The 27,015-nt window shown below is 39.8% G+C and overlaps 1 protein-coding gene and 1 long non-coding RNA gene across 8 annotated transcripts in view; one reads left to right on the top strand and one right to left on the bottom strand.

The window, feature by feature from the left end:
* Positions 1–10,828: 10,828 nt before the first annotated feature.
* LOC307026058 (polycystin-1-like protein 1) overlaps positions 10,829–27,015 on the top strand; it is a 43,751-nt gene continuing 27,564 nt past the window's right edge. For 3 of the 7 annotated variants that reach the window (XM_079661151.1, XM_079661149.1, XM_079661150.1), the window contains exons 1-17: positions 10,829–11,477; positions 11,985–12,113; positions 12,548–12,717; positions 14,225–14,390; positions 16,933–17,172; positions 19,192–19,324; positions 19,821–20,024; positions 20,540–20,721; positions 22,777–22,980; positions 23,307–23,470; positions 23,560–23,772; positions 24,590–24,634; positions 24,779–24,997; positions 25,375–25,446; positions 25,677–25,856; positions 25,945–26,022; positions 26,684–26,826. In XM_079661151.1, the coding sequence (XP_079517277.1) occupies positions 11,278–11,477; positions 11,985–12,113; positions 12,548–12,717; positions 14,225–14,390; positions 16,933–17,172; positions 19,192–19,324; positions 19,821–20,024; positions 20,540–20,721; positions 22,777–22,980; positions 23,307–23,470; positions 23,560–23,772; positions 24,590–24,634; positions 24,779–24,997; positions 25,375–25,446; positions 25,677–25,856; positions 25,945–26,022; positions 26,684–26,826 (2,742 nt within the window). In that variant the 5' untranslated portion in view covers positions 10,829–11,277. Of the gene's footprint in view, positions 11,478–11,984; positions 12,114–12,547; positions 12,718–14,224; positions 14,391–16,932; positions 17,173–17,952; positions 18,289–19,191; positions 19,325–19,820; positions 20,025–20,539; positions 20,722–22,776; positions 22,981–23,306; positions 23,471–23,559; positions 23,773–24,589; positions 24,635–24,778; positions 24,998–25,374; positions 25,447–25,676; positions 25,857–25,944; positions 26,023–26,683; positions 26,827–27,015 lie in introns of those variants that run through there. The other 4 variants (XM_079661147.1, XM_079661146.1, XM_079661145.1 and 1 more) reach the window with 3 other exon arrangements.
* On the bottom strand, positions 11,492–16,299 carry LOC307026061. Its single transcript, XR_013804326.1, has 3 exons — positions 15,861–16,299; positions 14,180–14,383; positions 11,492–12,070 (listed from the first exon to the last, which is right to left on the bottom strand). It is a non-coding gene; the product is annotated as an uncharacterized lncRNA (long non-coding RNA).

The following is a 27,015-nucleotide window of genomic DNA, read 5'->3' as shown; positions in this document are numbered from 1 at the left end:
ATGTCAAAAGCATAGGCTGCACGGCACAGGAAGAAGAGGAATAGCCTCACCCAGAGCATGCAGGTCCCCCCACCCCTGTCGCACCGGCCTATTCTACGCACAATGCGCGGCCGAGGGACGGAGGTGGTGGTAATGGCCTGTTGGGAGGGCCTTTCTCACCGTTAAGACAAATAGCTCACTGACAGTGACGCTATCAATGTAAACAATTGCAGCGTGCACCCCCCTCCTCCCCCTCCTTCTCCTCGTTCACTCATTTTTTGATACTTGAGGTCAGCTTTTTGACATGGAGTTTGAAGTCACTGGTTGTTTATATGAAGCTGGATATTTATTTTTGTGACTTTTTCCTGGGGTTTCTTGTATATTGATTTGTTGTTGTTGTTGTTGTGAATATTATATAGAACAACTGCACTCGAAATGGAAACTTGAACGGTGGATTTCTGAAGCACTTTCCCTCTCTTTTCTTTTTATAATTATTATGAAGCATTCATTAAACGCGACTGAGTGTAATGATCAGACTCTGTCTTTCTTTAGGACCATCACGTGTGGGTTTTTTCCAGGGGGGGTTAACAGATTTAATGATGGAGGAATTGCCCTGGGGTTTGCATTGGGAGAGGGTTATGAAAACATTTTTAAACTTTATTTTATGGGGGTTCCCCTTTCTTTTTTATCTTTGATTTTGGAGCTGCTTTTCATCATTGTTTTATGTTGCAGTATTTCGCCATGCCCTCAGCCTTTCCATTTACGCTGTAACACGAGTCATTGTGTAAATGTTAAAAGGCGTTTAGGGAAATTAGGTGTATCCATTCTTCAATTAAATAACAGATAAGAGTTTGTCCTGAGGCAAACGGGGTTTAGATTTAAAAGAAAATAGACCCCAAGCAGTGCTTATCCACATTGTGGGCAGTTTAAACCAACAATAGAACTTAATGCAGATGCTAAATGCCCCTCAAACATGCTCCAGTATCTCTGGTTGAACTCTTGCAGCAGAGAGGGAATCCCTCCGTGTTTTAAGGGGTGTGTGAGGGAAGAAGTGGTAGGCCTGCGGAGCCTGCAATAATAACAAGAGGCAAACCGCAGACATTTACGCATGCAGCATTTCCAACCACTGCACATGAGGAGGTGCACGCCTCCTCGTTTTAATACGTGAAGCAGAGAGAAAGCTCCATAAAATGACCTTTAGATCTGTGCAACTCGTAAAAAAAACATTATTGTAGCATGCATTTGCAGGCAGCTTGGAGTAAAACAACGTTATTCCCAAATAGGATTATATGGGTTTATTCAACAATTGGGACCATGCATACAAATACAATAATCTCAAAAAGAGAAGAGATGTTATATGCCAGATTATAGTTTAAAGCAGGTACACACAATACACCAACATTAAACATTTCCTAGTATCACACTAACAATAAAAAACAGATCAAAATACAGTAATATTTAATATATGTAATGTAAATATAATATTTATATATAAATACGAATACATTTGTCACTATACATTTACAATGTATTTAAACTAACCTGTCAAATTACAGTAAAAATAATGTTGGCAAGACTGCTGCCCAAAATCCACTTTTTCGCACTGTGGCAAAAAGTGAAAAAATCGGAGTATCTTGCAGCAAAACTACAATATGAAAGGAAAAGCAAGGAGCAGAGTATTGATACCACAGTGGATAAAATACAATAAAATAATATGAATTAACAGCTATATCTACCTGGTATACACACAGGGATAAAGCTACAACCTTGCCCAAAGGCTATTCACGTTATTGTGCGCAATGCAACTTTTGTGAAGCTTTGAGCTCCTCGCTCAGTCTGCCATGTTTGACGTGATGTTTCCCTGATTAATGGGACTCTGCGGTGTATGGTCCAGGCCAAAGCCCCGGGGTTGATAAGGGGAGCCGGGGCTGGCAGGCTGTCTGGCCCCGGCACGGAGCCTGCAGGGGCCAACAGGGAGCACAGCCATTATACTGCTGCTGGCGTTTCAGGGTTAAATTCCAGTGCGGATTGGAAACCAGTAGACTGTAACTCCTATAGAATAACAAAAGGAGGAAAAAAGAACGAAACACGCCTTAACGCAATTTGCTCGAAATACAATAAAATAAAAGGGTTTTCTAAAGAGCTCAATGATATTTGTCGCTGACTGGAAAACGAAGTTATGGGTAATGCTGACAGACACATGCCGCGTTAAGGTCAGCACTTTGCATTGATCTTTGAGACAATCACATATGGAGACCGATAAATGCTGTCAGGACGTTTTTATGTTTAATCTCTCAACTGTGAACGATCTGTGCGTCACTCAGCCTTTCACACAAGGTCACTCTCTGGCTCATAATATTTTTGACGTAAAATATTACTAAACAAGAGGAGAATTTGTTTACAAATGTGTGCCTTACTGAAGGCTTTAATGGCTGTTTTTTCTTTCAGTGCTTTTGTGTATTTGTGGTTCTCATGGAGCAGAAGAGCCCTTGAAATCTGCTCTCTGCATGATACAATATGTTGCACAAACTTCTCAAACTTCCTCGCAGTTCAGGGTGAAATCTGCACATTCGCAAGCACACGTTTTGTTTTTCAGCCAAAGCTGCTGGCTGACCTGCTGTGGATACATTTGCAACACCAATTTAAAATGAAAAAGAAACTCCTATATTTATAAAATCAAGGAAATGTCAAGCTGCTAAATCAGAATGAATTTAATAAATTGTCAAATTATTTCTGTACTTTTTCTTATGATGTAATAGCTGCAGGACAGGTTATGTAGTGCGTAAATCCATGTGCAACCCCAAAAGGAGTGTATTCATAAGGGACTTCAACGATACTCAGTCGATTGTTTGATGCTAAAGAAGGGGCGACATTTATTGAAATTAATTTGTATCATTTCAAAATAAAAGCATACTCTTATAATTAAGTTAAACACCACGCGGAGTGTAAGTGCCGCGGTGTCCACGTGAGTGGGACTGAACAGAGCAGAGCTTCTGTGTGAGGTGAAAAACAAAGTTTCCCCAGGGGAAGAGGCTTTAAACTAACGGTTCCTCATACGCTGCTGTGCTTTAACGTTAATATATGCACTATCTGAGAAACCGTGTGATTAAATGGACAATTAAATGTAAAACGTCACAACTCCCATATTCCTCTCTGCTTGCTATTGGAATGAGCTATAACACTTTCATGCTTTAACAGTGGTGTGACTTTAAATATAGTCGTATTAAGGACGTTTAATGTATAGAGAGAGGCCATTGAAGACAAACTATCGAGCATTTTTTTAATTCAAAATGTAATTTAAAAAAAAAAATACCCTCCAACTTCTGTATTTACAGCCTGTAGCCTATACATGTTACTTTTAACATGTTTAGTGTATGTTGACTGGCAATCAATCAATGCGGCTAAACGTGTCAGACCTCCATGCATTCAAAAATAAGTAGAGTAAAGGTCAAGGGTTTATGACATTATAATATTAATATAATCATGCGGTTACGTAAGTCTGGAGACAAAGCAAAGCTTGAATAAAATGTACGTTTTAAAAATATAATCTGGTTGATTCCCGAAGTTTAGATTGCTGCACATTAAAATACGTAACATTCCCACACATTCAGCACCATTTCCACTGAAGTCATGTGTTTCATTGCAGCCTCCATCGTCGCCTAACATGAGGAGGAAGCAGCGGGGGAAGCAGCGGAGCCTCTGCTGGGGTTTACCCGGCTTCCCCTGCTCAGACCCGGGGTCAGAGGGAGGGGTGGCGGCCTGGGAGGAAAACTCTGCTGCTGCAAATTCTCCTTCTTAAAATCACACCCAAACAACAAAAGTATTCAGTGCGATATGGTAAGTTTGTCAATGCAATTTAAACAACAACACATGCTTTAAGTGCGTTTAGTTAAACGGCGTAGCGGATATAGTCTTTTTTCTCAGTTTCTCTTTTCTTTGAACTTTTTTAACTTATTGTTTGTTATTTATTTGCTATGTTTGTGTCACTAAATGGAATGATCTATCACTAAATGGAATGATCTATCAATCAAACTTTATTATAAAAACAATGTGACTCCAAAAATCTGGTCACGCAGCAAAACACCTAATATATTATGGGTTGTATGATAAAAGCCTATTTCTTTCATTTTTTTCATTTTGTATTATTAATACATTTTTACACCCTTCAAATTAAAATGTCTGATCACGTGGTGAGGATACTTTTACTGACGTGATATTTCCCAGTCTGCAATTAAATTCAAAGGATCTAGCATTAATTAGTGACCCCACAGAGGAGGAGGAGGAGGAGGAGGAGGAGGAGGAGGAGGAGGAGGAGGAAGAAGAAGAAGAAGAAGAAGAAGAAGAAGAAGGGGAAAACCAGCAAGCACCAGAGGGCTTCTGCTCGGTCATGGAGCTCAACTCCATTTGTAAAGGCTTTTCTGGGGGCCGGACAGAGCCAGATGTAGCATAATGTTGAATGCAGCATGCAGGCTGCAGCAACTCACAATATACAATTCAATCAGTGATCAACAAGCCCGCTGCAGGCCGGGCACCGAGGCTCTGAGCCGGGTGGAGGAACCAGAAGCACCGGGAGGAGGAACCAGAATCACCGGGAGGAGGAACCAGAACCACCGGGAGGAGGAACCAGAAGCACCGGGAGGAGGAACCAGAAGCACCGGGAGGAGGAACCAGAAGCACCGGGAGGAGGAACCAGAAGCACCGGGAGTTTATCCCTCCTCTCATTCAGGCTGCCGTCCTGCATGTGTTCAGTATTAATAGTTTCTGATGTCAAACTATGTGCAATACGGCTTGTCTGCTGTTGGTCCACGTTGTGTTAAAGACTCCCATCAGAGCTTTATTCCCTTACATGAGAAGGTCATTTAGGCTCCACAGTATTAGTAGGTGATTTGTGAAAAAAGGTGTTTTATTAAAGATGGAAAAACTGCATTAAAGGAAACTTAGGTTTATTTCAAAGTAGATGAATGTTGTCTTTAGTTAAATACGCATCCACAACTTAAACTGTCAGCTCCATGCAATTAAACCAAACAAAAATATATCCATGGATGTGGCTTTATATTTTAGTGACCCCCATTTGACACAAAGTCACATTTTTAAATACATTTTCGTTCTCTTTTTTATTCTTCAAATACCCTAATCCCATTACATGAATGATTGAACATGTGCATGTATGAGCACGTTTCAACAGCCATCCTTAACCCATTATTATTACCATCCTAAATTATTTTCACAATGAATTTGCTTTACAACAAGCAGTATCATTTAAAACAAACTGTCCTTAGTAAGGAGGAGCACTATTTAAAAATGCATTTTCTAATTGAAATACAAAAACACTCTTTGCCTTTAAACTACACCCCCCCCCCCCCACACACACACACACACACACACACACACACACACACACACACACACACACACACACACACACACACACACACACACACACACACACACACACACACACACACACACACACACAATAGTTTATCCTACATAGATGTGCATCCAAAATATGTTGAAGAACTTTCCATAGAAGGCTATTTTTCATTTCCATAAATAAAGTGGAAAAACAACTCTTAGGAATGAAACTCAAATGACCCTTGTATGCACATTTTAACATCCATTAAGCTGCTTTAAATGCCGTCCTTTAGAAAACAACCAGAGAGGACAGAATAAATCTCCTGTGTGCTCATCCTTTATTTCAGCTGATTGAAATGTTCCACGGCCTGAAAACTAATATCTGGACACTGGTTCCCTTTATAAAGCCACAGATCAGTTGAGGACATTACACACTACAGGGGGATTTGAACAGGGCCACAAGCAGCGGTGACCTTTGGCCCCTCATACCAGGGAGTTAGGACCCGGAGCCCAGGGTGGATTTGGGGATAAAAGACAGGGAACCTCCTCCACTGCTGACACAGGGACATCAAAAACCCATATAACTTCAATTATTAACACATAAAATAGTAATAATCACGCTTATATGTTGAAAAATCATATATCTGAAATGTTCTAACAGTGTTCTCATGCATTCATTTTCTCTCCTCAGTTCTACGTCAAACATCACTCAGAGACATTGCCTTGCTGCAGGGCACGCAGGCAGGCAGCAGAGGAGATGTGTCAAAACCAAATTTGAGCGGATGAGCTTCCCTTTCTTCTCCTCTTTAAGTTGAGTTCCTTAAATTGGGTGTGTGAGAAATATAATAGGACTCTTTTTTTGGGGGGGTTGTCTGGGCCTTCACCAGATAATGTTTCAGACAAGTTTCAGGTATTCAGGATGTGGGACAAAGGGGAAAGCCAGAAGAGTGGTAAACAACTCTTTATTAAGGCCACAATTTATCACTTTTAAGTTATTTTAAATTGTATTCTGATTGCCCTAAATAAAATAAAAACAATTCTCACTTCTTTATGGAGCACTTACAATTGTTTTGCTTATTTGAAGCTCGTTTACTTGCAGGATCCTTGCTATATTTGGGTTTGTATCTTCATAGTTGAATGCACTTAATGTAAGTCTGTTAGGATCAAAGTGTAAAGACTTTATTCTGAATTGCTTTTTAAATAAAAAATGAGGACATTATGTGAAGTTTCCAATACTATTACCTTTATAATTTCATTCCCATTTGCATGAAGAGTGTATTTTCACATGCCTATATGCTTGCTTTTCAGTTTATATTATATTATTAAAAGTATTGAGAATGTATACTTAAAAAAAGTATACTACAATTCAAAAGTCCTGCATGCAAAGTGTAAAATAAAAGTAAGCAAATGTAGTCTACTTAAAATATAAAAGTTGAAATATTACCAATGAGCGCTTGCATTAAAATATGTAGTTATTATTATAATTCTAGTTAAAAAAAAACACGTACAGAATTCTATGCAGTTTTGTACTATTGGGTGGTTTGATTTAGCTTATAAAGAGGCACTGAATTTTGTTTTTGAAACTGAATCTGAAAAGTTAGTAGCAGCTAAAGTCCTAAAATACATAAAGGGAAGTAAAACCTTTACAACACTTCCCCTTGAAATGTGTATGAAGTAAAAAGTATTACAAGTAGCTTACATTTGTATTAAAGTACAACACTTGAGTGAATGTTCCATACTGGTGTAGACTGACCTAATCATATTTTGTAGATATTTTATTATAATTATGATATTGTTGTGTTTATTTCCTCGTGTTCCTTTACAACATACATGTGTTTTCTTGTTGTTCCTGTTGTCGTGCTATATGTTGCATAATATCCTATGAAACAGATTTTCCCTCTGCAGACGTTGTTGTCCCACACAGCAGATTGCCCCTGGTGATCCGGCTCTGATAAGATCTGCATGTTAAAGTGGATCCTCGTTAATAATTTGGCCTGATTGAGGCTGTTTGGAGTGAAATGTGAGCCTCCAGAGCTGCCTCTCCTCCCCCCAGCGACTGAGGCTGTCAAAACAGCTTTTAAATAAGGATGTTTCACTTCAAGGTTAAAGAAAAGAGGACTCAAACTGTATTAAAAGCCTGTCCTGCTTTAGTTAAGTTATAGGATATAATGTGTGTTAATATCAATGCATGTGCTTATTGACCTGCTGCTAATTACCCATTACTAAATAATATGTCACAATTATTTAGTTTTTTTCACTTTTCTTCACTGACTTTAATTCTGCTAAGACTGGTTTATACATTTACCTTGTATTTTCCAGGCCTCCTTCGTGGACTCTTGCATTGAACAAGGGCCAAATTAAGTCTCTCTAACAAGCTCTGTGCACAAAGACTCAGGTAGAGGGGTTGGACACACACACACACACACACACACACACACACACACACACACACACACACACACACACACACACACACACACACACACACACACACACACACACACACACACACACACACACACACACATACACACACACACACACACTCACACACACACACACACACACACACACACACACACACACACACACACACACACACACACACACACACACACTGCTGAAGAGCTTTTGTCCACTTAATGCAGCTGATTGGATGATAAGTTGATTAATTTATGAACTAACATGAAGCATCATTGGACATAGGATTTAATGTCTTCCATTAGGTGTCCATCAAATATTCAGATGAAATATATATTTATGCATATCACACAAAATAAAAAATGTAGCCTAGTGCAATGCTAGTATACTGAAAAATATGAGGAGTGTAATAAAACTGAACTAGCTGTTTAGACAACAATTTGTACATGGAACTGATATATATGGAAACAGCCTTTTAAGAAAAGCATGTTTTCATTTCCTCTATCATTTTTGTTTTATTTATTGAGGATTGAGGTTAAACTCGCTGCCATGACTGCCCACTCTTGAGTCAATCGTGTTATGGCAACATGATGCAGCCTTTAGCCTCTACTAAAAAAAATATCACAAAGTGAAATGAGAGGGGTCAGTATACTCACATTAAGAAAGCTTTACTTAGAGCACAATGGAGATCAAACATGGAGCTTTTTAGCATCTCATGATTTAAATTAAGAGACATTACATGTTAATCCCTGTAAAGTAAGTTTGGTTTTGTCAGAAGGATTCATGTGTGCTGTATTTATTTTTGACTCTCGGAAAATACAAATATATTGGAACATGTTCACCAAACCACTGTCTCATAAAGACTAAAATAAATTTAGAAGAGAACATATTCTAGCAACTGCATGGAGAATTTGATGTAGTTGAGGGAGAACCGACCTTTTCAACTTTAAAAATAAAGGTACTTCATATATTTCAATTTGTAGAAAGACTTCCGCAAGAAAGCTCAAGAACCTCGAGTATGGGGTTACAATTCCTCCAGAAGACAGGAAAAAAATAGTTAGAAAATACTAATTTATTCTCAGCTGAGTATAACTTTGCTCTGCATGTGGAATAAAAAGATGGGTCAAATATGAGCTCCATCCGCGGATCACATAACTTATTTATTTATTCAGTTCAATCTACCTATTTTATAAGTCAAAATGTAGTCCAAACCCTTCTTTCATTATCCTTTCCAAAAAAAAAACCGCTTAGAAAATTACTAAAATGTAAACCAAACTGATTAGATGTGCTGCTTTTACTCCACTTAGTCCCTGCTTTTTTAACACCACCTTATGACTCTAGGTATTTATTATATAATATCTATTTTGATGCCACCTAAAGCGCCTCCACAGTATACCGGAGTTGGTGTCCTCGGTAGTGGCGTAGACTGCCGGAGTTTACACAACGACTCTCCGTTACGCAGCGGTGCCGTAACGCTCATCCAGCAGCTTCTTTTCAAACATTTCGTTGATTTAATCATTAGTTTATTGTGTCATGGCGCACACACGGTGAAAACACGGCACTCCTTTAACGAATGAAGCCGGTGATAGGAGCTCAAAGGCCCGGGGAGGGTTTTACGCAGCGTCACGACGGCAGCGCCACATATTCATGTTTAGTGTTCGGATAGAAAATGCTCCAGTGTGCTCTGGGAACATCCAGGGGAGGGGGGGGGGCTTCAATGGGCTCCGGTGGGTCGTGCAGCAAATAAAACATTATGTATTAACTTCAAATAAATTAATGGTTTAAATGTAATATGTCCTATATGGCCGTCAAACAGGATTCACTCCTATTCCTGCTTTCTATAACAGCTTTGTGTTCAAATAGCTAATTGAACAAATAATAAATCATCAATAAAATCATGGTATTGAATGTTTTTTTGGAAATCAAATACGATTTTTTGTGTCTCTCTGGTCACATATTGTGTTTTGTGGGTGAGTATATGGTGTGAAAAACGTCTAAGAGTCCCTGCGTGGAGAGACGAAACGAATTCACCAAAAATGTGCGCGTATTCCGGATAAAAAATGGACAGAGAAAATGTGTTGATTCCCCCCGCTGTGCCCCTCTGTGCTGCAGGCAGCTCGTGGAGGTTCTGCAGTCTGACAGCGTCCTCTGCTGGCTGTAAAGAGAGTGGGAAAACTCTCTTAAAGGGGAGGTCTGGAACCCGGAAGCGATGTTTTAAGGTGGAGCGGTGGAGTTAGCTGCACGGTGAGTGAGCTTCCACTAAAGAGCTAACAGGGCACTCAGAGGAGACACTTTCACTGGTTTCGATATGTTGTGGCATTTCTCTCTACACACAGCAACACATATCAAGAGCTGGAGCTGACACTCTTACCTAAACAAGTGGAAAAAAACATCCATGTTTGTGAGATGTTATTATACCTCTAGTTTCAAAGAGACAGCCTTGAAGATTTATCTAAAAAAGCAAATAAGTGGCGACTAGTAAAAGAACATAGGGACGATTTAAGACACTCATACACACAGTTGAAGCTTGGTTGCTTTATATTTTATCTCATTGCCCTTTCTCTCTCAGAAAAAAATATTTCAGACTTAAAGGAAATGGTGAAAAAGATCCATATTTTCCACTGCAGCTAATTTTGTTCAAGATGTTTCCCCTTAAAGAGAATAGGCGACTTCAGCACCATATTCATCTTAATATAATAAAATATGAAGACTCCAGATGTAGTTTTGTTCATGATCAGTCTCTGTCCCTAAAGCTTTCCAACCGGCTCCAAATGGGCTTCGTGAAAAATATTATATATTTTAGGTCTACCTGAAACATGTGAACGCGCAGCAGGTCACAGTCCGGTTTACAGTTACTCAAATAAAAAGGTAAAATATTATTATATTATAAATGTGTAATAAGGATAGAGACATAATATAAAATGAAATATATATTCCGTTTTTATCAACACAGGTTCCCGTTTTTATGGATACATCGTGTGTAAAGGCATTTACTTTTCCCTATAAGTAGGATTTCCCCACAGATCCTACATTATAGGCTAGGTGTTGAATGTCGAATCTACATTTCCCTGTAGCCTATGTGTTGTGCTGTGTACAACAGATAATAGCCTACTCCTTATTGGTATTTATGTAGGCCTATTGTGTTTTGTTTTTTTCTTCACGAAATGGAGAATTTAAGAGACAACACATGTCACCAAAACTGGTTAAAAAAGGAGAATAATGGTTTGGTCATATGCAAATTTATTTTGTATTTATTTCTGCACGAGTAAAGACAAAATACGCACACGTAACTTTGCATGGACTACTTTTTGCAGGACTACTTTTTTGCAGCACATTACCTTGCGCATAATTTGATGTCAGCTTCCTGTCACACTCTTTCTGGTCCTCTCATTAGCATACAGTGTTCTCTGTTCTCACCTGAGCGCAGTCAGTGCACATCTCCTCCTCTCCTCTCAGTCTGTGCGTCCCGCTGCTCTCCCCCTGAGCTCCTGCTCCTCCTGCGGCCTTCTGTCCGGATCAGACATGTTCTTAGCTTTTGTTTGCTTGCTCCTTTCACTGGACTTCCCTCGCTGGTCCGCTGCAGCTCAGGCACCAGATCCCGGGAGTTCAGCCTGGTTCATGGGGTGCTTCACCCCCAGCAGCAGCAGCAGCAGCCTGTTTGCACCCAGAGGTGGCCGTGACCTTAACCCGGTAACCTGCTCTGTGCGCTGCCTGGATGAAGGGTGAGTGTGGGGGACACGTGGAGACCATTATTGGGGTCCGTCGCATTTCAGCTAAACTGTGTGTGTGTATTTTTGCGAAAAATTACAAGAAAAATCCACCCAATTTATTTTTTAATGATTCGCATTGGGACCAGTACTATTTCCATGGTGACATTAGTCGTTGTGTTAGTTCTCTCTTATTATGCATACAACAGACAGAAACATATATATTTAAACTGGATAATTGCAGCCTATATGGTCAATTTTATTCCTCCATGTTTTTTTCCATGAAGAAAAAAAAGCTGAGAATGACCTCAAGAAGCTTAAAATGTAATTGTTTAAATGACCAAAAATTGAAATGTATGCCTTGAGCCTATAGTAACAGAACAGATGCATAGCCATATTTAACACATTTGTATTTCCAGCAGGTATACGCCCCCCTCCTTCTGAAACCACACTGTTTCTGAGTTGGATACATGCACAGCATTTAGAAAGTATTTCACTGACTCTCAGTTTTTGTTCCTGAAGGTACCAGGTTGCAGCGTTGACCTCAGAGGCTTGTTACTGTGGCAACGAGCAACATGGACTGTTGTTCGTCAAGTGTTTCAACACCTCTGCAGATGAAGGGACAAAGGAAGTCAGAGGAGGAAGAGGAAGGTGAGGCAGGCTGCAGATCTTTACTTTTTAACAAGGCTCCTTTATGTCTGTTTCATACGAGTTAATATCTCTTTACTGCCATCAGTTACGAACATTCATAAGAGTTTTAGGCATGTGGAGAAATATTTGTTGTATATAGTTAAAGGCTTATTTGTCATGGCACAACAGCTACAGCCTGGTTGTTGGCAATGAAAATCCATGGCTCCTCCAAGACATAAAGAAATATATTCAGTGCAAGAAAAAATGGAAATAAAACACAAAAGAATGCTTTATGTAAAAAGCAGGAAAAGTAAAATAGACAAAGATAAATCAGAATACGAAATAAACAGTGGAATAAAACACTGCTTATTTTAATCAAATATAATAAATATGTGGACTTTCTAAATTAAAGCAAGTGGATATTTTAACTGTGAATCTTTTCCTTTTATTCCCAGTCTCCTCTCTCTCCCTGTTGGAGGAGACGGACATGTTGCTCTCTACAGGACTGAGGGGCCGTTCCAGCACCGCGTCCGTCGCTCTACGCCTGCAGACAGAGTGCATGCTGGGAAGAGTTTTGTTGTGGAAGTCTCTGGAAACCTGGCCGGACCCCCCACCCAGCCCAAAGGTCAGCTGCTGCTACTCATCATGTTCTTGGGAATATGACTCTTTAATTTGCACAAGCAGGACTTATATTGTAAAAACTGTAAAAATAATAACGTTTTTTTTGTCATGTACTTTAAGTAAAAAGGTTTATTTTTACATCATCCGTCATTTCCTTAATATTCATTTGCTATGGCTTTGTTTGTAATTGTCTAAAAATACATTAATCCTAGTATTTATCATTATTTTAATCGCATGACACATTATATTTTATTATATTTAATTATTAATATAATTATTACAAAGAGTTCAGACGTTCTCACGAATGACCCTGCTGATATGTGTTGTCAGGGTTTATGTATTCATTGTTTTGTTTTATACATTTAAGAAATGATAACTTAAAAAAGTTACATGTTTTTACAAACAAATCACATTCTCTACAATCTAGACAACACATTACATTAAGTTTTATATTTTCTATTATAGTTAGATTTTAACTGCAGAAGCACTGATGTGGTTAAACATGATCAGCAGGACTTTATCAGTTTGATATAATGGACACTTTTTAATTGTATAATTATAAACATGAACGATGGTGCCATACTGAATAACTGCTCTATATCTCATTCTATATTAATAATAATTATTATTATTATCTTTTGAGATAATCTTTGTGTTTTCCTAACCACTATTTTATTCAGAATGTGTTTGTTAGTGAGATTTATGGGAAACAATTACATTAACCCGCAGAGAAGAAAATATCAGGACATTTCAACATAATGTTTAATCTCTATTTCTGTGAAAGGTACTAAACTAAATAAACTTATTATCATTATTATGTGTTCTAATTTAATGCAGGCAAGAGACACAAAGGTAACAGAGCGGTGAGATGACCAGCACAAAAAATATAAAAATAAATACAATTAAAATGTTAACTTATAATTAAATAAATTAATAAATAAATAAGTAAATAATAATACAAATAATGTTTTTATGCAGGTTAACTTTAGGGAGTTATTATACATTTTAGTTCTTGCTTTTTTTTAACACTGTCAAATAAACCGGTGGCTTCAAAATGACCGAACATATAAATACAAAAATGAAAAGTGTTATTTAATTTAATAATTTAATTAATTCCTCTTTTTAAAGACACATTTTTTAATGTTTTCACAACATAATTCTTTATGTTTTTCAAGTGTTTAAAAGCTATGGTACCTTCATGTATATCTACAATGAACATGCAATGTGTGTTAGGTTAACTTTAGGGAGTTATTATGTAGTTTAGTTCTTGCTTTTTTTAACACTGTCAAATAAAACGGTGGCTTCAAAATGACCAAACATAAAGAAAGAAAGACATTTTTTTATTTAATCTATATTTGATAGTAAACTAGTGTCTTCTGGTCCACCTTCTCCATCATTTCTCTATTTAGAGTCACATTTTTACATTTGCACAACAGAATTCTTTACCTTTTTCAAGTGGTACTTACCTGTATATCTATAATGACCATGCAGTGTGTGACCCCCCCTCACAGTGCAGATCCATGCGGCACAGAGAGTGTTTCCCACACACACAGACGTGACCCTCCTGGCTGTTTCTGAAGCAGCGGATCCTGCACAGCTGCTCTGGATCTTTGGAGACTCGACGTCAGAGAGGACCGCCTCCAGGAGCGTCACCAAGAGATACCGCACACCTGGCAGGTACAGATCAAGCATTTGAAATACACTATGCTTTTTGTTTCTATAACTTGGCTACGTTTGATGCATTACAAGTTAGATGTAAACCAAATCACCTGGGATCATCTGTGAACCAGAATAAAGGAAAGGAAATAGCTTTAAAACAATATTTCATTAAGATGATTTACATAAAACTGAAGGTATGAAGAAGAAGTGTGTATATTAATATTATTATATATTATTATTAATATGTTTCATTCATTTTCAGGGTATACATTTAATAATAATTCTGTATTATTATTATTAGTGTGAAAAGGGTGAGCATAATAAGATGGCTTTAGTCTTGAGTCAGTTTAAGTTTGCATTGGTTTGTCACTGTTTGAAAAGCAAACCAAAATAAAGTCAAAATAAACACACTAACAAACAACTAAAATGAAATAAAAATACATTAAAACAAATAAAAATATTAAAACAAAACAACTAACATAGACAGATATTTCCCCGAATAGCCCCTTTACCAGAATACAAGCTGTAACTAACATTCCTTCACCCAGAGGTGGGAGTAAGTCCTACATGTGCAAGTCATGAGTAAGTCTCAAGTCTTGACCTACAAGTATCAAGCAAGTCCCAAGTCACTGTGGTGAGAGTCAAGCAAGTCAAGTACATTCTGATGAATAAGCCCAGTTTCCGCATTTAAATCAGTTAAAAGACAGTGGTTATGAAAATAGATTCAACCCACACTATGACCTTCATTACATACACAGTTAATCATTTGAAATCTAATTTAGACCGATGACAATCATATTAGATTCATATTAACCCCAGAACTGCAGACAATAAAGCTAGGACTCAAAAAGTCTGTTCAAAAAGGCAGAATTCCAGGTAAGAAAATCATATATGGCATTTTCCATTACACATATTTAATTTAAATGTCTGTTAACACTAGAACCGCCAACAGCGTCAGCTCCTACATGGATATCATTTTCAAATCATTTAATTTGGTCCTCTTCATAATTTCCTTATAAACTAAGCAGGACGATTTAAAACTCACTTAATTGGGTTAATTTAGAAATTGCTTCAGTTTATCATCATAACAGATCAAAAAGTTCAGATTCATTTTACAATAAATCAAGGAATTATGAACTTCTACAAATAAAAACAACATCATTAAAACATTAAAACAAACTAGTACAAGTAGATTATTACATTATTCAAAAGTTTCCAGTAACTTCTGATAATAACACAGGGGAAATAAACAAGGCATCTCTTTTCCTCTCTCTCTCTCTCTCTCTCTCTCTCTCTCTCTCTCTCTCTCTCTCTCTCTCTCTCTCTCTCTGACAGCCCGTCAGTATCAGGGTTAGTCAAAATGAATCCCTTGGCGGTTCTAGTGTTAATTTACCGTTTTGTCTTCTCTTTGCTTAATCAATTTGAAACCAAGTCTAACGTAGCTTAACTTAACATTAGCTTTCTAGCTAACACGACACATTCACGCACCTTTCTCTGTGGGTTTTTTTTGTAGTGACGAATGAAGTGGGATGTTGTGGTGGTCCTGTCACTGATCTTTATGCTGCAGACCCTGCATACCGCTGTTCTCTTCTTATTAGCGTCATCGACAACATAATCCTTGAATCCAAACTTGACTATTTGTGGAGTAACGCTAGCCGTTGCCATGTTAACTGACACTCCTGCCGTCTAGTGGGTTGCCAGGTTTGCGCGCATGGCGCTATAATCACCCAATCATGTTTCGAAAAAACTTAATGTAATATCTCACTACAAAAACAAACGCAAATATTTCATTTTAAAAAGTCAAGTCTTTTCAAGTCATCTGTCTCAAGCTTAAGTCAAGTCTCAAGTCATGAATACCAAGTCAAAGTCAAGTCAAGTCTTTTATCAATGTTAGTCAAGCAAGTCTCAAGTCCAAAAATATGCGACTCGAGTCTGACTCGAGTCAAGTCATGTGACTCGAGTCCCCACTTCTGCCTTCACCCCTCTCCCTTTAATGCAGGTATGATGTGTTTGTGGTCCTGTTTGAATGCAGGTATGATGTGTTTGTGGTCCTGTTTGAATGCAGGTATGATGTGTTTGTGGTCCTGTTTGAATTCAGGTATGATGTGTTTGTGGTCCTGTTTGAATTCAGGTATGATGTGTTTGTGGTCCTGTTTGAATTCAGGTATGATGTGTTTGTGGTCCTGTTTGAATGCAGGTATGATGTGTTTGTGGTCCTGTTTGAATTCAGGTATGATGTGTTTGTGGTCCTGTTTGAATGCAGGTATGATGTGTTTGTGGTCCTGTTTGAATGCAGGTATGATGTGTTTGTGGTCCTGTTTGAATGCAGGTATGATGTGTTTGTGGTCCTGTTTGAATGCAGGTATGATGTGTTTGTGGTCCTGTTTGAATGCAGGTATGATGTGTTTGTGGTCCTGTTTGAATGCAGGTATGATGTGTTTGTGGTCCTGTTTGAATTCAGGTATGATGTGTTTGTGGTCCTGTTTGAATGCAGGTATGATGTGTTTGTGGTCCTGTTTGAATGCAGGTATGATGTGTTTGTGGTCCTGTCTTAATGCAGGTATGATGTGTTCGTGGTCCTGTGGAATGGCCGTTCCTCCGTCTCCTCGGATGTTTTCCCTCTGGAGGTGCAGAGCGCGGTGCGGCTCAACCGGCTGCTCCACCCGGCCTCCGTCCTGCAGAACCAGGCGCTGAGACTCAGCTGCCGGGTCACTGCGGGGACAGACGTCTCCTTCCTCTGGAGCTTTGGAGACGGATCCTCCCGGCCGGGACTCAGCACCGAGCAGCACGTCTTCCACAGGTCAGATTAAGATAAATGAAGATGGAGCTTTTTAATCCCCATGGGGAAATTCAGTAGTTCAAACAGCAACAGGGTGAGATTAAAAAACAGGGCAGCACATCTTCCACAGGTCAGATCATCTCATGTTATTCAATATTAATGAGTTTTATTGTTAACAGACATATAAGGTATCTCACAATGTGACTACCTTTATATTCTGCAGACTGATATTCTTAGTCTGAACTGAACCGTTTCTGTGTTTATGACCTAAGGTTGAAAGTCCCTTCTTTCAAACTCCCTTCTTTCAAATGGTGTACACATTTATTGGGATGATTTCTTAAATTACTCTTCGATAACAGCTTGTAAAACATATACTAATTTGGGCAGCACGTCTTCCACAGGTCAGATCATCTCATGTTATTTCAATGTATTTAGCTTCCTTGTTCTACATAATGCACACAATGTACAACATATCTGTGTTTTTTTATTTTTACTGCACATATATTATTCCATTCTATTGCATTGTAAATACTGCTATATTTTATTTTACTATATTTTTTATTATTTTTTATTATTTTTTATTATTTTTAATGTTATTATAGTTTTTCTTAAAATAGTTCTCTATCTGTGTTTATTCATTTGTGTTTTACTTTTATGTATGCACCACGACATCAAGTCAAATTCTTACGTCTCAACCTACCTGGTAATAAACCTGTTTCTGATTCTGATTGAACTTTAACAGAAATATCTTACAATGTGACCACCTCTGGAGACAGATAATCTAGTCTCAAAAATGCTTTCAACGCTTCGCCCATTCACTTGAATGGGGTGACGTAGAAGATTTTTAATCTTCGCCGAACTGCATTGTGGGGAGCATGGCATGGCTTTGCAAGCATCACGAGCATCTATCGGCATCAGCCAATCAAATCCCGTTTATGCAAATCCCGCCAGTGCAAGCGCTAGCCAATCAAACCGCGTGCAAGCTGGGAGAGCCAGACCGCAGTTCATTTCCTCATATTCCAAACGAGATATTACGGTAGCAAATCACCCGGTTCTTTACGAGCGGAACTATTTACCGGGATACAAACCGGAGGAACCAGGCATGGAGGGAGGTGGCAGAGACAGTGGGTGAAACTGGTAGGTTTTCGCCTGTTTGGAGAGTTTATATCCAGTTTACTTCGTTTTAACATTGCTATTGCTTTGTATGTCGGGGGCGGGAGATTCATGTGATTGGTTGTTGGTCGCGTTGCTCGCAAAAAATCGCCAAGCTCCAGACACGCCCAGCTTCAAGATTTTTTGATGCCTGTAGTGTAGTGTAGTGTAGGCCGTTGTTGAAAGTCCCTTCTTTCAGGATGATTTCTTAAATTATTCTTAAATGTGAAAACGGCTCATAAAAAAATATATATCCTAATTTTGAACCCCCCCCCCCCCCATGGACTAAAAGCTTTTATGTTTTTCTTGAATGTATTTATAATTTTCTTGAGTGTAAATGTGCTCTAAACACAAGCTACAAAATAGGATGTGTAAGCAAGTAATGTAACATCCCTGTCTTTCTTTTAAATGTACATTTATTTGTAATCAGTTTGAGTCTCTTTGCAGATGAAAAACAATAGTTTGGAATAATCATCCTTTAGTTTCACCTTTTTAATACTCCTTTATTAGTTTTTTGCAATAGCGTACAGTTGTTACATAAGCGCATGTATCAAAAGTAGGAAAGTAAATCTTCACCGGAAAAGTCTATATTTGTTTCACTACAGTCGTGAATACAAATTAAAAATCAGACTTAGAAATTGGATCTTAAATGCCTCTCTGGGCTTAAGTAGTCTTCTCACCTCAATCTCGTTTAAACTCGATGAAGGAGTGCAGAGTTTCATTTCAGATTCAATTGGGATTGTTGACCTCCTTGTCTTTAAATACCTGTAATGATCAATCCTCTGAACAGTGTGTATTATTGCCTGTGGACATTGACAGTGTGAGTTTGTCCTCTCTCTCTCTCTCTCTCTCTCTCTCTCTCTCTCTCTCTCTCTCTCTCTCTCTCAGGACAGGAGAGTTCAGGGTGGAGGTGACAGTCTTTAATCTGGTCAGCTCTGCCTCTCTCAGCGCTCACATCTTTGTTGTGGACCGGCCCTGTCAGCCTCCTCCAGTGAAGAACATGGGACCTCGAAAACTACAGGTACATCTCACCAGCAGTAATATAACCTGTGTGTACTATGGTAAAATACTGAATGTCCTCTTCCAACATGAGTCCACATGCTAACAAAGGTATCCCAACTGTAGCTGTGAACATGACAGGATGTGTGATTACCTAGAAGAGCATCAGGACTGTTTGAGGCATATGATAGCTATGTGATTAACATGATGATTCAGCCTCTATGGAGAGAGACATATGACAAGCATGCTCATTTCTGACGTGGAGCTAATCTGAAGTAAACATTGAATACTGCTTTCTATTCCTCCATCTTGTGACTGTGTAACTCCCTCTCTTGGATATCAGCATGTGAAGGACACTGTTCAGGAACTAGTTGATGCTCTGTATGTGATGACTACTTCCATTCTGGAGAGGATCACAGATACATGGATCCTGAGATTCAAGCTCAAGCCGGTGACCAGGGATTATTATTCTAACAGTAAAGATAAACAGTTAATTGTGGATATCCTCTCTCTTAAAGGTGCGGAGACATGAGGTCATCCGTCTGGGAGTGACCTATGAGACGGAGGTAGACTGTGACATTTCAAAAGGCCTTCACTACACCTGGAGCTTGTTGGACTCTGCAGGACGGGCTTTCTCTCTGCCTCTCGTGGAAACACACAGACAGAAACTCAAACTGCCCAGCCTCCTGCTGAGCTACGACACTTACACTGCTATAGCCAGGGTAAGCAACGGGAGAAACTGTCACACGCTAACATTTAAACTGAGACCTGTGACCCCTGATGTCCCTCTCTTCAAAGGTCTCCAAAAATGTTTGTTCCCATAAAACAAAACTGGCAATTTAAATTACATTTTGAGGGTAATATTTTTTCCAGATACATTATTATCCAAAGTCTCCACAGGGAGGACATTTGGATGGATGGGTCGATCAAATATCACACATTCACCCATGACTGTTTACATAAATTAACCTCCATAAAGTACTTAAGTTAGACAGACTTAAAACACACACATATTAAGTAACACGTTTATTTTTTCAAACCATAACCATGGTGTTCTCCTAAACCTAACCAAGCAGTTTTACTTTATATAATAATGTGTGTAAAACTACGACTTTGATCCAGAATAAAATGATAATTCAGCAAAACATATTTGAGAATGCAGATTTTCTGTATGGAAACATTTGATCAGATGATTTGCCAGAATATGCAGAATTGAGATGCTGTCATTGCCCTGCAGGTCCAGGTGGTTGGCAGTGTGGTGTACAGTAACTACAGCGTGAAGGTGCAGGTGATACCGAGCCCTCCTGTGGCCTTCATCCAGGGCGGCACCAACATCTTCATCAACAACAGGAACAACACCGTGGTGACGCTGGACGGCACGAAATCTCACGACCCAGACTTCCCCATGAACCCCGTGAGGTACAGAGACAGAGAGGTTACCTTTAGAGGTCACCTATTATACAAAATCCACTTCTTCATGTCTCTTCTACATCAACATGTGTCCCCTCTTCTTCATGTCTCTTCTACATCAACATGTGTCCCCTCTTCTTCATGTCTCTTCTACATCAACATGTGTCCCCTCTTCTTCATGTCTCTTCTACATCAACATGTGTCCCCTCTTCTTCTTGTCTCTTCTACATCAACATGTGTCCCCTCTTCTTCATGTCTCTTCTACATCAACATGTGTCCCCTCTTCTTCATGTCTCTTCTACATCAACATGTGTCCCCTCTTCTTCATGTCTCTTCTACATCAACATGTGTCCCCTCTTCTTCATGTCTCTTCTACATCAACATGTGTCCCCTCTTCTTCTTGTCTCTTCTACATCAACATGTGTCCCCTCTTCTTCATGTCTCTTCTACATCAACATGTGTCCCCTCTTCTTCATGTCTCCTCTACATCAACATGTGTCCCCTCTTCTTCATGTCTCTTCTACATCAACATGTGTCCCCTCTTCTTCATGTCTCCTCTACATCAACATGTGTCCCCTCTTCTTCATGTCTCTTCTACATCAACATGTGCCCCCTCTTCTCCATGTCTCTTCTACATCAACATGTGCCCCCTCTTCTCCATGTCTCTTCTACATCAACATGTGTCCCCTCTTCTCCATGTCTCTTCTACATCAACATGTGCCCCCTCTTCTCCATGTCTCTTCTACATCAACATGTGTCCCCTCTTCTTCATGTCTCTTCTACATCAACATGTGTCCCCTCTTCTTCATGTCTCTTCTACATCAACATGTGTCCCCTCTTCTTCATGTCTCTTCTACATCAACATGTGTCCCCTCTTCTTCATGTCTCTTCTACATCAACATGTGTCCCCTCTTCTTCATGTCTCTTCTACATCAACATGTGTCCCTTCTTCTTCATGTCTCTTCTACATCAACAAGTGTCCCCTCTTCTTCATGTCTCCTCTACATCAACATGTGTCCCCTCTTCTTCATGTCTCTTCTACATCAACATGTGCCCCCTCTTCTCCATGTCTCTTCTACATCAACATGTGTCCCCTCTTCTCCATGTCTCTTCTACATCAACATGTGTCCCCTCTTCTTCATGTCTCTTCTACATCAACATGTGTCCCCTCTTCTTCATGTCTCTTCTACATCAACAAGTGTCCCCTCTTCTTCATGTCTCTTCTACATCAACATGTGTCCCCTCTTCTTCATGTCTCTTCTACATCAACATGTGTCCCCTCTTCTTCATGTCTCTTCTACATCAACATGTGTCCCCTCTTCTTCATGTCTCTTCTACATCAACATGTGTCCCCTCTTCTTCATGTCTCTTCTACATCAACATGTGTCCCCTCTTCTTCATGTCTCTTCTACATCAACATGTGTCCCCTCTTCTTCATGTCTCTTCTACATCAACATGTGTCCCCTCTTCTTCATGTCTCTTCTACATCAACATGTGTCCCCTCTTCTTCATGTCTCTTCTACATCAACATGTGTCCCCTCTGTGGAAAGAGACTCTGAAAGTTTCAGGAACAAAGATTCTCTCTCTTTTTGATCCATTTCTATAAAAACCTGTCTGAAAATGAGCTGATCAGATTTTGGCCACTTTATGATGTCATAACGATGTTTTGTCTTGAGTAACCATTAGCCAATCACCAACCAAGGTAACCCCCCCCCCCCCCACCTTATCACCTGAATCTCCTCCTAGAGCACCATTGAGTTCTTTGTAACCTAATCTCTCTCAGAGGGGCGTGGGGAGGGGCTCCTTGTTTTCATCTAAAGTAACAGACAGAGAATCAGCACTTTGGAAACAGGGCTGAAACAGAGGGGATTATGGGTAATGCTGCAATGATCTGTTTGGTGTTTCAGCCAATCAGAGACAGGTTCTGTATATATCTGAGACCTGTGATATATTGAGAGAAACAGTATGATAGGGGACCTTAAAGCTTTGATGTGTCCCTGAAAGACATAAAACACCAAAAGTCTTCATACTTTATAAACACAGTGTCTCGTTTTTTCTCCACAGCTTCAGTTGGACATGTAAACCGGTCAGCTCCCTCCCCAGCTCCTGTTTCCATGACGATGTTCCCACTTCCTCCTCAGTGCTCGTATTTCCTTCTGGTTTCCTAAAACACAACTTTGACCAGTTCCAGTTCAGGCTCACCGTCCACAGCGGCGAGCGCTCGGCTTCATCAGAGGTCTTCCTCACGCTCACACCAAACGTCATCGGGTAAGAGTCTTAAAAAAGTGTATAGGACATTTTTCAACACAGACTATAACACCCCTTGTTGTAAAATACTATGTGCTATATATGCTGTTAATAACTGTGCAATATATACCTGGCTGCTAAATCCTCAGAACTGTTAAAGGATGTGTATTTTAGTAAATTGTTTGTATTATTTAATATTTTTGTATGCATGCTTCTTAGGTAACATTAAGCTGTCTTTGGCTCTTTTCTGCTGTAACAATGTAGATGTCCCCTCTGTTGGACTAATAAAAGTATTCTGATTCAGATTTTATAAATATCTTGTATTGTTTCTGATTGTTTCCACTCAGGACAGTGTCAGTTTCCTGCCCTCAGTGCCATGAAGAGAAGCTGAACTGGGATCAGCCTTTCTCCGTCAGCGCTGTGTGTGAAGGCTGTGACACTTCAACAAAAAACATCCAGTACACCTGGAGCCTGTTCTTAGTCAATGCATCATCCAAACCCGCCATAGAAGGTAAGATATGAAGCATTGGGACATGTGAGAAATATAATATAAAAAGAAATATAATATGCAAGTCAAATAAACCCTCTTTTCTATTTTAGTCCCGTTTTGCTTCACGGTGGATCTCAGTGCTCCGTCAAACATCCTGGAGGGTCCTTCTTCCCCGAGGACCTCAACCCAGCCCACACACACTGTCAATACCTCCACCACTGTCTCTCTGAGGGAGAATGCCTCTGTATTTATAGACAACAAGCTGAATCTAAATGGGACAACTAACGGAGAAGAGTTATCTGACAACAACAGAAAGCAGCCAGGTATGTCCGGTGTGTACCGTAATTTCCGGACTATAAGGCGCACCTGAATATAAGCCGCAGCAGCTAAATTGAATGATGTGTACATATATAAGCCGCACTGGACTATAAGCCGCAGGTGTTTTAATGTTTAATTACCGTATGTAAGGGTTCGTGCACAGAGGGTATTGTCGGGAAAGAGATGGCTGTTTGAGGAAGCTCCCATTTATTAACATTTCAACAAACAAGTTGCATATTTGCATAACGTATTCAAGTGTTAGCATTTAGTGCAATAGTAGCTACAGAACATGTGCTGTGTAAACTGTACTGTATCACATAGCGTTTCAGACACACAAACTTTTCAACTTTCAAACTCCCAGCGCACGTACCGGCAGTGATCTACAGCAGCGGTTTTCAACCAGTGGTACGGGGACAAACTGTCTCGCTCTCGTAATGTCTGTCTGTCTTGCTCTCGTTCTGTCTCTCGTACCACTCTCGGTTCCACTTTTACTTTTACGCGCTACCTGTCTCACTCTTTTCCGGCCTCCAGCTTTTCCTGCTGGAGCCCGCCGCTTAAAGGTGGGGGGCGCGGACCGGCCATAGAGCCCATAGAGTTAAAGGTGGTGGACTGTAACCTGTAAAATCCATAGATTAGGAGGTCCCCTAGTGGCCGTTAGCTGTAACAATCCATACATTAGCTGCACCATTATATAAGCCGCAGCGTCGAAAAATGGAAAAAAAGGCGCGGCTTATAGTCCGAAAATTACGGTACTTACATGTCTTCTAAAACCAGATCATGAGAAGAACAGCACGTCACTAAACGTTCCTGTTCCTTTCACAGAGCCCTCGCCCATCTCCTCTCTCAACATGAGAACATCAGGATCAGGTTAGCCATGCTCTCAGCGCAGACACCAACAACGTAAAAGCATTTAAGACGCGGGTATCAATAGGGGAAATCAATTAGAAGTAATGCACAAGGTTAAAGTAAAAAGGATGAATTATTTAACAGCGTTCTCCTCTTTGTGTCCAGGAGACGAGCCTTTGTATCGCCCTCTGGGGGAGGTTGACCCTCCAAAGCCTTTGTACTCCTCCACTGAATACCCGCCTCTTGACAACAGTGGCGTCCTTTATTCAGACCACTTTACCCAGAGCGGTGTTATCACTGAACTCCCAGTGGATCCGGACTCTTCTGCTGACTGGGAGTTTCCTTTTCCTCTCCTGGAGAGTGAGGATGGGGAAGATCGACCAGGTGAGACTCTGAGAAATCTCTCTGGTCCCACAAAATCAAAGGAGTTGTTCTTTGAATGATACAATTAAAAAGTGTTTCAGTAATAACTGATGATCAGACCTCTGTTTAGGTGAAGCTAAATTCAAGGCTTTTATTGCCATTCGTAAAGTTACAGTGTATGTCGGGGAAAATCTTAGGTCCCAGACGCCTCCAACAGTGCAACACAAGTAAATACAAGTAAATAGAATAGAAGTAGTGCGCTAAGAGTCTATATACAAGTGATACATCATTTGTAAATTGCAATTTAGCTATGCTGAGAATCATGTGTAATATCTGCGATGCCTGTGCATACGTTCAGTGTTCAACTTTATTATGCATTAAATCTAATCCCACAACAGATCCAGATTACGATGTTCCTGTGATGGAGGCAGAGGAAGGAGACCCGGGGATTTCAGCAGGAAGACCCTCAGGTGCAGTGTGTGTGTGTGTGGGTGTGGGTGTGGGGGAGTGTGTGTGTGTGTGTGTGTGTGTGTGTGTGTGTGTGTGTGTGTGTGTGTGTGTGTGTGTGTGTGTGTGTGTGTGTGTGTGTGTGTGTGTGTGTGTGTGTGTGTGTGTGTGTGTGTGTGTGTGTGTGTGTGTGTGTGTGTGTGGGTGTGGGTGTGTGTGTGAGGTTTTGTGTTAATCCCATGTAAATTCCCAGGTGTGGACGGAGAGAGCTTCGGTCCAGGAGATGATTCAGAGTTTGATCTCGCGTCACATGAAGAGGAAGGGAGTAATCTGGTAGACTCCGGTCCCTCTTTAGTGAAACGGGAACCAATCCTGCTCGATTCACCTCGACATCCCGTAGGCCGAGGCCTTTTTCAGTCCTACACCTACACAGGTACATTCTTCAGGAAACTCTCCGACACATTTCCCTTTCTTTACCCACCTGTCTCAGGCTTCAATCATCTTTCTCCGTTTTATTTCAGGAGTTTCCGCCCCTTTGCTCAGCTTGAGACCCTTCAGCCTGACCCCTGGGAGCAGATACATGTTGGAGGTCACTGCCAGTAGGTTTCACAACAAAACTGACTTATCTTTCCAAAGTGTGTTTTTATTATCCCTGTTCTTGCACTGCCATCTGTTTCTTAACACATGAGCAGTTCAGAAATCTTCATACCTAGGAAGTCATGGATGAGGCTTAATGTTATTTTGCTTATTTCTTGATTTTAGTGATTTTTAATATTTTATTTCATGTTTCCTCCAAACTACTTGAATTTGACGGTTAGAAAATGAAGGCCTTTACATTTTATTGAATATGAATGGGTGATTAAAAGTGCTTAAATGTATATATGTTATGCAATACTATACATGTATGTTGTTTTTGCTATTTTTTGAGCTTCTGTAATAGTTCTCATTATAAAATTACAATTACCTTGATCAGACTCTCAAACTATGCCATGTTTGGTCTTGAATCTGAGTCATTTAGTCCTTAAAAAGCTGTCAAATTTGAAGCACGGTGTGATTTTGACTTCACACAGAGTAAAATAAGTTAAGAAATATCACTTTAACCGCAGAATTCTCCTGTAAATGTAATGCATAATAACTGATTGCTGTCTTTAAACAACACTGACATCATCAGTCGGTTATTAGGCCATCTTTTTATTTTCTGGATGCAAATTGAAGGGATGGTTTGAATACAAATGTGTGATTGTTATTTTTCGTACTCAGAATCTCGTAGTAGTGCACTTGGCCGGACTCAGCTGTTCTTCAAAACCAACCCTGCTCCAAAAGGTGTAGCGTGCCAGGTTCAGCCAATCAGAGGAGTGGAGCTCTACACACACTTCAGCATCTTCTGCACCTCGGGAAAACAGGTATATCCTGTCTAATCTTTTTTTACACAGAAACACGCACCTCTCTACAAATGTATCACTCTTTTTTCACAGTTTTTTAAAAACAAAGTAAAACAGACACCTGTATAACCTCCAATATTTATAGAAGGCATCAGGCTTTCTCTTTATAGCATAGGTCTATTTAACCACTCCTGTTTTGACTTACCCTGT

Source organism: Notothenia rossii (genome assembly GCF_949606895.1).
Source record: "Notothenia rossii genome assembly, chromosome: 12".
Classification (NCBI taxonomy): Eukaryota; Metazoa; Chordata; class Actinopteri; order Perciformes; family Nototheniidae; genus Notothenia; species Notothenia rossii.
This window is presented reverse-complemented; position numbering and strand designations above follow the sequence as displayed.